This window comes from Raphanus sativus, unplaced genomic scaffold, assembly GCF_000801105.2.
Source record: "Raphanus sativus cultivar WK10039 unplaced genomic scaffold, ASM80110v3 Scaffold3878, whole genome shotgun sequence".
NCBI lineage: Eukaryota > Viridiplantae > Streptophyta > Magnoliopsida > Brassicales > Brassicaceae > Raphanus > Raphanus sativus.
Window position 1 is genome coordinate 1 of NW_026619182.1, and position 9,424 is coordinate 9,424.

The following is a 9,424-nucleotide window of genomic DNA, read 5'->3' on the forward strand; positions in this document are numbered from 1 at the left end:
TTATGTTGGTAGCGTGGACTTCTCTTCTCTAGTTCTCAGGTATCTAAGTTTGTTGCCTCTTCTTTTCTGTTGATTGATTAGGGTGGTGATCTCACGGAGATTGGAGAAAGGGGTGTTAACATAAGTGGGGGACAAAAGCAGAGAGTTTCTATGGCTAGGGCCGTCTACTCAAATTCAGAAGTGGTCATATTAGATGACCCGTTAAGTGCCCTTGATGCACATGTTGGTCAACAGGTAAACTATTCTTCTTGTTTTGCCACATCTCTCTTCCTTATTACTGCTTTTGACCAAACATTGTTGATCTGATCTTTGAAACCGGGCTGTTATAGGTTTTTGAGAAATGCATAAAAAGAGAACTAGGGAACAAAACGAGAGTTCTTGTTACAAACCAGCTCCACTTCCTATCACAAGTGGATAAAATTCTACTTGTCCACGAGGGAACAGTGAAAGAGGAAGGAACATACGAAGAACTTTCCCAAAGTGGCCCATTGTTCAAGAGGTTAATGGAAAACGCTGGGAAGGTTGAAGAATATTCGGTTGAAAATGGAGAAGCAGAAACAGATCAAACGTCTGTAAAACCAGTTGAGAACGGCGACACTAATAATGTGCAGAAGGATGGAGTGGAGACAAAGAAACCCAAAGAAGGAGAAACCTCTGTGCTCGTTAAGCGAGAAGAACGTGAAACTGGAGTTGTGAGTTGGAAAGTTCTGAAGAGGTTAGAACTATTTTTCTTTTTCTTTTTGTGTTGTTGAAGGTCTCATTGTAACTAATGACTATATTGAGGTGTTACTACCATGTTCCAGGTACCGGGATGCACTTGGAGGTGGCTGGGTGGTGATGACGCTGCTCATATGCTACGTCTTGACTCAAATATTTCGAGTGTCAAGCAGCACTTGGTTGAGTGAGTGGACTGATGCTGGAACTCCAAAGAGTCATGGACCCCTCTTCTACAATATTATCTATGCTATTCTCTCCTTTGGACAGGTATGAATTGCATTTGGTAAATGATTGAGTCCTTAACAATATATAAACTAAACATTGAAGACCAATTAAATGATTGAGTCATGGACCCCTCTTCTACAATAATTAATATCCGTTTGAAAATATAAGTTTTAGATAGGCTAGACCGATTTTTAGAATATTGTTAAAGACAGACCCACTAAGAATGAACGTAACCATGTTTCCTCTCCTAAACTGTTATGCTAAGACTTGTCTTCTTTGTTTCAGGTCTTTGTGACGTTGACCAATTCATATTGGTTGATAATGGTCAGTCTCCATGCAGCTAAAAAGATGCATGACGCTATGCTTGGTTCCATACTAAGGGCTCCAATGGTCTTTTTCCAAACCAATCCGTTAGGAAGGATAATCAATCGATTCGCAAAAGATACGGGTGATATCGATAGAACGGTGGCAGTCTTTGTCAACATGTTTATGGGTTCAATCGCCCAGCTACTTTCAACTGTTATCTTGATTGGCATCGTCAGCACTTTGTCCCTCTGGGCCATCATGCCTCTCTTGGTCGTGTTTTATGGAGCTTATCTCTACTATCAGGTAAAAATACCTTTTAAACGCTTTGTATGAGATTATTGATTAGACATGTGCTAGACCGAGTTTTAATAATATTGTTCTAGAAAACATTTTGTCTAGGTCTGATTTGCCGCCTAGACCGATTTTTAGAACTCTACTGATTGGTGTTGTGTGTACTTAACAAGCCATTCTTTCCTTAATTGTAGAACACATCTCGTGAAATTAAACGTATGGATTCCGTTTCAAGATCTCCCGTGTATGCTCAGTTTGGAGAGGCATTGAACGGTTTATCAAGTATCCGTGCTTATAAAGCATACGACCGTATGGCTGAGATAAACGGGAGATCAATGGATAACAACATCAGATTCACGCTTGTAAACATGGGTGCAAACCGTTGGCTAGGAATCCGTTTGGAAGTTCTGGGAGGCCTCATGGTTTGGTTAACCGCTTCGTTAGCCGTCATGCAGAACGGTAAAGCAGAGAACCAACAGGCGTTTGCATCCACGATGGGTTTGCTACTCAGCTACGCTCTGAGCATCACCAGCTCGTTAACGGCTGTGCTGAGACTCGCGAGTCTTGCCGAGAACAGTTTGAACTCGGTCGAGCGCGTTGGAAACTATATCGAGTTGCCATCGGAGGCTCCTTTGGTTGTTGAGAACAACCGTCCACCTCCTGGATGGCCATCGTCTGGTTCTATAAAGTTTGAAGATGTTGTTCTTCGTTACCGTCCTGAGTTGCCTCCTGTGCTTCATGGGGTTTCGTTCTTTATCTCTCCGATGGATAAGGTGGGGATCGTTGGAAGGACAGGCGCTGGGAAGTCGAGCCTCTTGAATGCTTTGTTCCGGATCGTGGAGGTGGAGAAGGGAAGGATCTTGATCGATGAGTGCGACATTGGCAGGTTTGGACTGATGGACCTGCGTAAAGTGCTTGGAATCATACCTCAAGCGCCTGTTCTTTTCTCAGGTATGTCAACAACTTCTTTCTGGTACTTGTTGTTTTTCTTCTCATGAGTCAATAACTGATGTGTCTTTTGTTTATCTTAGGTACCGTGAGATTCAATCTTGACCCTTTTAGTGAACACAACGACGCTGATCTTTGGGAATCTCTTGAGAGGGCTCACTTGAAAGATACTATCCGGAGAAACCCTCTTGGTCTTGATGCTGAGGTACTTAGTTTAACGTTTTACTTTTTTGAGAGTGTGTGTTTATTAAATCTCTAGATGGACTAGTGATTAAGCTGATTGTTAGGTGTTTATGCGTTGATGAACTATTGATTTGTTTTATATACTTTTTATATTTGTATAAGATATTTTAGTTTTTTTTTGCTTTAATTATCAAAATTAGATATACAAAACAAAAAGAATTAGATAAGTTAATAGATTTTTACTAACATATTAATTAATTTAACAGATTTAGACTAATTCAAATCGATTTAACTAATTTAAACCGATTTGAATCATATAAATGAGATTTTAAAAATTCATTTCGGTTATGATCGATTTGCTGCTTAGGCACTGTTTAGACCTATTTTTAGAACCATGTATTTATTGGAGTAACTCAAAGTCTTTTTCTTTTGTCAGGTATCTGAGGCAGGAGAGAACTTCAGTGTTGGACAGAGACAGTTGTTGAGTCTTGCACGTGCACTGTTGCGAAGATCCAAGATACTTGTCCTTGATGAAGCAACCGCTGCTGTTGATGTTAGAACCGATGTTCTCATCCAGAAGACCATCCGAGAAGAGTTCAAGTCATGCACAATGCTAATCATCGCTCATCGTCTCAATACCATCATCGACTGTGACAAAGTTCTCGTTCTTGATTCCGGAAAAGTCAAGGAGTTCAGCACACCGGAGAATCTTCTATCGAACGGAGAAAGTTCATTCTCGAAGATGGTTCAGAGCACAGGAGCTGCGAATGCTGAGTACTTGCGTAGTATAGTGCTTGATAACAAACGTAACAGAGATGCTAACGGTGATGGTGGTGATGATTCATCACAACCTTTAGGAGAAGGGCAGAGAAAATGGCGAGCGTCTTCTCGTTGGGCTGCAGCTGCTCAGTTCGCTTTGGCCGTGAGCCTCACTTCATCTCACAACGACCTTCAAAGCCTCGAAATCGAAGATGATGACAGTGTTTTGAAGAGAACGAAAGACGCTGTAGTCACTCTGCGCAGTGTTCTCGAAGGGAAACATGATAAAGAGATTGAAGAGTCTCTTGTTCAACATGATATCTCGAGAGAGCGTTGGTGGCCATCTCTTTACAAAATGATCGAAGGTAATGTTGTTGTGAAGATCTATCTCTCTGCTACTTCATTGAGAAATGTTTGAAGTTTTATTGATTTAAGATTTTTTTTTTGTGTGTACACACACACACACACTTTCAGGGCTTGCGGTGATGAGCAGATTGGCGAAGAACAGAATGCAACACCCGGAATACAACATAGAGGGGAGATCGTTTGACTGGGACAACGTTGAGATGTAGGGGAAGAAAGGCTTTACATAAGTTGACCTAAAGGTCTCATTTTATGAACTTGTCGACTTGTTTCTTGTAGTACACGGAACAATATGTCCATTTAAATGCAATTATGTACACAGCCAAAAAAGAATCAGTTTAATTTAGTCAAGTTTCTAAAATCTACATACAGTACATAACTTTCTGTAAGGTCATATTTCCTAGAAAACAAAGCCAAATATCAATTTGGAGATTGGTTCCCAGTGTAGAAAGGTTACCCAATTGATACATGCTTGCTTTGGCAATGTTGGGAGAGTTATCTCATGCTGAAACCTCACGTGATTTACAAGAAACTATGTTAAAAGAAGAAATTTTAGGTTTTGGGATATGATAGACCACAAGAATTGCTATCGATTGATACAATTGCCTTCTTTATAGACGTTTAGACTTTCATTCACTTTGATAATCACAAATCCGTTGTAGTCTAGCTGGTCAGGATACTCGGCTCTCACCCGAGAGACCCGGGTTCGAGTCCCGGCAAAGGAGATTTTTTTGTTATCACGTGGCAAAGCTTATCACATTTATTGGTTTTTAGTTTTAACTTCATCCTTGGCTCCTCGCTTTAGCCAATATTAAAGTATTTGACGTAAAAAGCGTGACGTTTGCGAAAGCCGAGGCGTGTAGTGAGTTTGTTTCCCATGTGTGGCTTAATGGACTTTCACGCCTTTGTCTAAAAGGGAAGCAAACGTATGCATTATGCAACATCTATTAATGATTTTGTTCGGACTTTGTAAATCGTTTCTTTTTTCACAACTTTTTGTGTGTAGAACGCGAGCGTCATTTATCATCATGCAGTTTACTTTTACATTCATAATAAAGTGAATACGTAGTATACCTTTGCAAATACCCAACTACACACGTTCAAATTAAAAATACCGATTTCACTCCATGTAAGACATGTTAAACTTATTTTATTGTTTAGTTATAAATAAAAGCGACTTGTTATCCTTACATTTAAAGTTTTTTTTTTGGTAAAATACATTTAAAGTTATGTCTAAGGTAGAGTAGATGTATACATTTTTCGTTTTGTTGACAAAGATTTGGATTTAAAAAAATTGGGGTTGACTTGTGTGTGTGTGGAGCGAAAAAAAGCAGGAACATGAACGCATGTAAAAGCCAACGATCTTTTTGGTGAGGCTAGTATGAGCATAAAGAATGAAAAAACAATAAAAGAGCACGAAATAAGAACACTAGTTGCATGCATATTTTTCTTTAGCTTTCATCATTTCTTATTTTTCTTTGTACAAAAGTGTATAAGCTTTGGCAAACAAATTTGCACGGAATTTTAAATAAAACTAACTATTCTGAAATTTAGATAAATAAGTATATGCAACTAATGTTCTTATTTCTTAATTGTGAATCGACTTTGTTAAAATAGTTGTGAATTGTTGGTAAGAGAAAATGAATATTTATGTGATGAGTGGAGGAAGACAAAGGCAGACGGACGACAGTAATTAGGGAGGATTTATTATTCTTTTCTGTTTTTTTTCCTAGAAAAACACTGGAAAACATGATATAATGGATTCAACATGTTATCTCCTACTAAAACATGTTATTTATATTGATTAAAAATTTATTAAATGTTATTTTTAGATGAGTTACTTATGTCTTTGTTTTCGTGGTATACAATCAATGATTTGTGAAACGCTTAAACTCCTTGCCTAGTCCAGCAAACTCAATGGTTATAGGATCAACGATTCTAAACATAGAACACTAAACAACCCTATAAAAAAAACAAATAATTCCATTTCGATTCAGATCATTCAATTCATACTTTGTTCCTCATAAGATTTAGAAAATTTTGAAAACCCAAAAAAAAAAGAAAAAAAAGTTAGAAAATGGCAAGAGTTCATATATTGTTATGCTTCACCCTTTTATTTGCATCTGTAACCCTTTTTGACGTGGCTTCAGCTTTTCTGAAGCTAAAGCCATCTTTGCCTCAGATTGAAGATCCGAAGACGGTGGGTGATGTGGAAGGATACACTGTTCAAGTAGTGATGGTATTTGTGGGGGACCTCGAGAAAGAATGTCCTAAAACAAGCAAATTCAAAATGTTCTTCGACAAACTCAGAGGATTTGCCAAGTATGTTTGCCCACTAAAAATATTTGGCAAAAAAGATGATGCGGACATGAAGACCAAAGAAGCAGGCATCCTCAAATCCATCGCCTCTTTTGCTATTGGAAGGGTAAGTGAAAGAGGTTATTATAATTAGTGCCATTCTGACATTTTAATTTTTTATTTTTCATATATACGTTCAAATAAAAATTAGTGTTTTTATTTCATATAAATTTTTTCATAATAACGACTTACATACAAATTATCGCATAAAATCATATAATGCCTAAAGCGATCAGGCTAATAAACGATATTTATTTATTTCCACATGCAAATGTAATAATAGATAAAGAGTGAAATTCAAGAGGAGAAACAGGAAGCTATCGAAAACTTCAAGTTTATGAAATCCTTGGCTGGTAGAATTTTGGGTGGCCGCAAGAAAGAAGAGAAAGCAACCACGGCACTAACACCTGAACAGCTGAAAGAAATCAAAGATGGGATCTTGAAGTGGCAGACTACGATTGTTAAGATTACAAACACTATGGTAGTTAGCACAACAACCAGCGAAAGCTCTGAATCTACCACTGGAGGTTCTGAAGCCTCTACCACTGGAGGCTCTACTGGAAGTCCATCAAACAAACCAGAAGCTGGTTCAAACAAACCAGAAGCTGGTTCAAACAAACCAGAAGCTGGTTCAAACCCTGGAGGCGGAACTCCCTCTCAGGATACAAACAACGAATCCGAAGATACCACGAACACTGCTTCTACTGCAACTGAAACGGGAGGCTCTACGGGTCCTAACTCCGGAAGGTCTACTGGAAGTCCATCAAACAAGCCATCAGCTGGTTCAGACTCTGGAGCTGGAACCCCCTCTACGGATACAAACAACCAATCTCAAGCTTCCGCAAACTCTGCTTCAAGTGCAAGTTCTAGCCAGACTACGGAGATCACAGTGACAGAAGTCGAGACTCAGACATCCGAACAAGTTATGACATTCCTAATGAACCTAGAGAAAAAGAGTCCGCAGAAGGAGGAATACAAGCAATTTTTCGAGAAACTAAAGAGTACCATGACAGGAAAGGTTTCTTCTCCAAAGAAAAAAGGAGGCTTATTCTCTATGATCAAAGGTGCTGTTGGAAAAATAGGTGATGCCATGCAATTTATTCGTTCAAGAATTGGAAACAAATCAGCAGAAGTACGTTACAAAATGCATATTTAATTTAGAACGTTAAAAAACCACCAAACATCTATAATTTATTTATATTTGTCTTGGTAATATCGACAGGTAAAGAAGTCAATGGAAACTTACCAAGCAGAAGTGATAAAGTCTATGCAAGAGCTAGATGCAATCTACGCTAAAATTGTAAGCCAAAATCAAAGCAAGAAAGGAGGAGCTTTGACATGCACACCCGAACAACAAGCAGAGATTAAGACGACAATCACCAAATGGGAACAAGTCACAACCCAATTCGTTGAGGTTGCTATTAAGAGTGAAACTTCTACAACTTCTTCATCTTCATCATCAACTTCTACCGGAACGGCCCAGGCAAACTGAACTCAAAGATGACAAAACTAGTAACCAATAGCTAATAGTTTACATATTTAATTTTGATTGTAAATAAAACTAAGATTGGTGTAGCCCAGCAAATAATAACTATGTAAACGCATATGTAGTCTGTAAGCATTCTATATGTTGATCGTGTAAAAGTGATGATTTTGTAATGAAGATTTTCTGATTTTTTTCCCCTATTTCTAGATGAAATTAGCCACAATATATATATTTACTCTTGTGGTCTTTAACATATTAAGTTCTATATATCCCTTACTTATGAATCATATGTATGGAATTTGAACAGTATTCTCCCTAATGGTTGCCAGTTGCCACGTAACAATTTCATTAGAAATTTTTAGATTCATCATTACCACACATGGTTTATTCTGGAGTCAGTGCATGGCTAGAAGCCAGGACAAAACTTCAAAATTTCAAATAATTATTTTACTTAAAAACCGTCGCCGGAGTACAGTTTAAGGCATGAGATAATCATTAGTTATAATTTATTTAAGTCGTTGGTTCAGTTTTTTGTGGAGAGTTGAGAAATGCAGCAAAACTTAAAACAAACGATACAAGCTGGAGAGAAGTCAAACTTCACGTGGCCATGCTGGTTATAGCCACGTCAAAATTGAGCCAAAACAAAATTTTCGTCGGACAACGAAGCTTCAATCAACCACATGCTTAGATAGATAGTACGGACAAAATCACATTCAGTCACTGATTAATAATATTGGAATATTTTGTCAATAATGTCTTTCATGACTTCGCCAAGTTCGTATTGTTTATTGGTTTCAAAATTTAAACATATATTTATTTATTTACATTGTCTTTTTTTTTTACAAACATATGCCCACTGTTATGTTTAATTAGTTGTTCAAAAGTGGTATATGACATACATCAGAGAATATAATTTTAGCCAGCGAATTCTCAGAATACAGTAACTATTTAGGGCATTTTAACTCAATTCTATATTTAACTTTAGATGTTATATGGAGTATAAAATATGTTCTTCTTTAACTTAACTTTATTTCTTACTTTTAAATAAATGTTACTATTTTTTTCTATGTCTAAAAATGAAATAACATTTATCTATATTTCTGTAAATATATATTGAATAGTTTCTGTAGTACGAGTGGAGGGGGGAATTGACCCATTACAAATAATTATTATTTAAAAAATATAAAATCAAATATTCATTGTAAAATAATCATATACTACTACTGAAAAATTGTATGGTCTCTATAAAATGGTCGTCTCTACGGAGACTGAACACATTATAACCGTACTCGCACGCCAAAGATTAGTGGGCAGGATTGGATTCTTTGAGTAAAGACTAGGTAATTGCCCGCGCTACGCAGCGGGATTTTATTTTACTTTTTAATCAAATAATTTAATTTTGTTAATTTAGTTAATTTACTTTATACTGTGAAACTGTAACATAATATTTCAAATTATAGCTAACTCTAATATAAATATTTTACAAAATATCTGTATGCTTTTGAATATATAATATCTTATCTATTTGGTTATTATTCGGATGTATTGGATAACATGTACTTTTCTAATTCAATAGTAATATTTTTGTTCTACATTTTACAGTTTTGATTTATTTTTCATTTCATTTAATTCATTCTTGTCTTAGATTTGTATATATATATATTTAATTAAGATATCTATAATTTAATCAATGTTGTTTTGAGAATCAAATAGTAAAAATTAACTATTAATTGATTCAAAGTTACATCAATGAAAATAGCAACAATAATCTTTTCAAACATCATGCAT

At 36.6% G+C, this 9,424-nt stretch overlaps 2 protein-coding genes and 1 non-coding gene across 3 annotated transcripts; all 3 read left to right on the forward strand.

Annotated features, from left to right (window-relative positions):
- Positions 1 to 86: 86 nt before the first annotated feature.
- On the forward strand, positions 87 to 4,155 carry LOC130506998 (ABC transporter C family member 1-like). The gene is made up of 8 exons (XM_057001699.1): positions 87 to 234; positions 330 to 715; positions 804 to 984; positions 1,228 to 1,551; positions 1,734 to 2,490; positions 2,571 to 2,692; positions 3,107 to 3,794; positions 3,904 to 4,155. Exons 1-8 carry the CDS (start codon positions 151 to 153, stop codon positions 3,999 to 4,001), a joined length of 2,640 nt encoding a protein of 879 aa, XP_056857679.1. The 5' UTR covers positions 87 to 150; the 3' UTR covers positions 4,002 to 4,155.
- A 289-nt stretch (positions 4,156 to 4,444) lies between these two features.
- On the forward strand, positions 4,445 to 4,517 carry TRNAE-CUC (transfer RNA glutamic acid (anticodon CUC)). The gene has a single exon. It is a non-coding gene; the product is annotated as a tRNA-Glu (tRNA).
- Positions 4,518 to 5,869: 1,352 nt separating this feature from the next.
- Positions 5,870 to 7,746, forward strand: LOC130506997 (uncharacterized). Its single transcript, XM_057001698.1, has 3 exons — positions 5,870 to 6,217; positions 6,434 to 7,282; positions 7,373 to 7,746. The coding sequence occupies exons 1-3, from the start codon at positions 5,870 to 5,872 to the stop codon at positions 7,640 to 7,642; spliced, it is 1,467 nt and encodes a 488-aa protein (XP_056857678.1). The 3' UTR covers positions 7,643 to 7,746.
- Positions 7,747 to 9,424: the final 1,678 nt, after the last annotated feature.

Excerpts from the sequence above, each read along its gene's own strand:
- LOC130506998 (XM_057001699.1), top strand. The coding sequence starts at position 151 with ATGGCTAGGGCCGTCTACTCAAATTCAGAAGTGGTCATATTAGATGAC. Across the intron at positions 2,491-2,570 it reads AGCGCCTGTTCTTTTCTCAG|GTACCGTGAGATTCAATCTT; the intron begins GTATGTCAACAA and ends TGTTTATCTTAG. Across the intron at positions 2,693-3,106 it reads CTCTTGGTCTTGATGCTGAG|GTATCTGAGGCAGGAGAGAA; the intron begins GTACTTAGTTTA and ends TTCTTTTGTCAG.
- LOC130506997 (XM_057001698.1), top strand. The coding sequence starts at position 5,870 with ATGGCAAGAGTTCATATATTGTTATGCTTCACCCTTTTATTTGCATCT. Across the intron at positions 6,218-6,433 it reads CCTCTTTTGCTATTGGAAGG|ATAAAGAGTGAAATTCAAGA; the intron begins GTAAGTGAAAGA and ends ATGTAATAATAG. Across the intron at positions 7,283-7,372 it reads TTGGAAACAAATCAGCAGAA|GTAAAGAAGTCAATGGAAAC; the intron begins GTACGTTACAAA and ends TAATATCGACAG.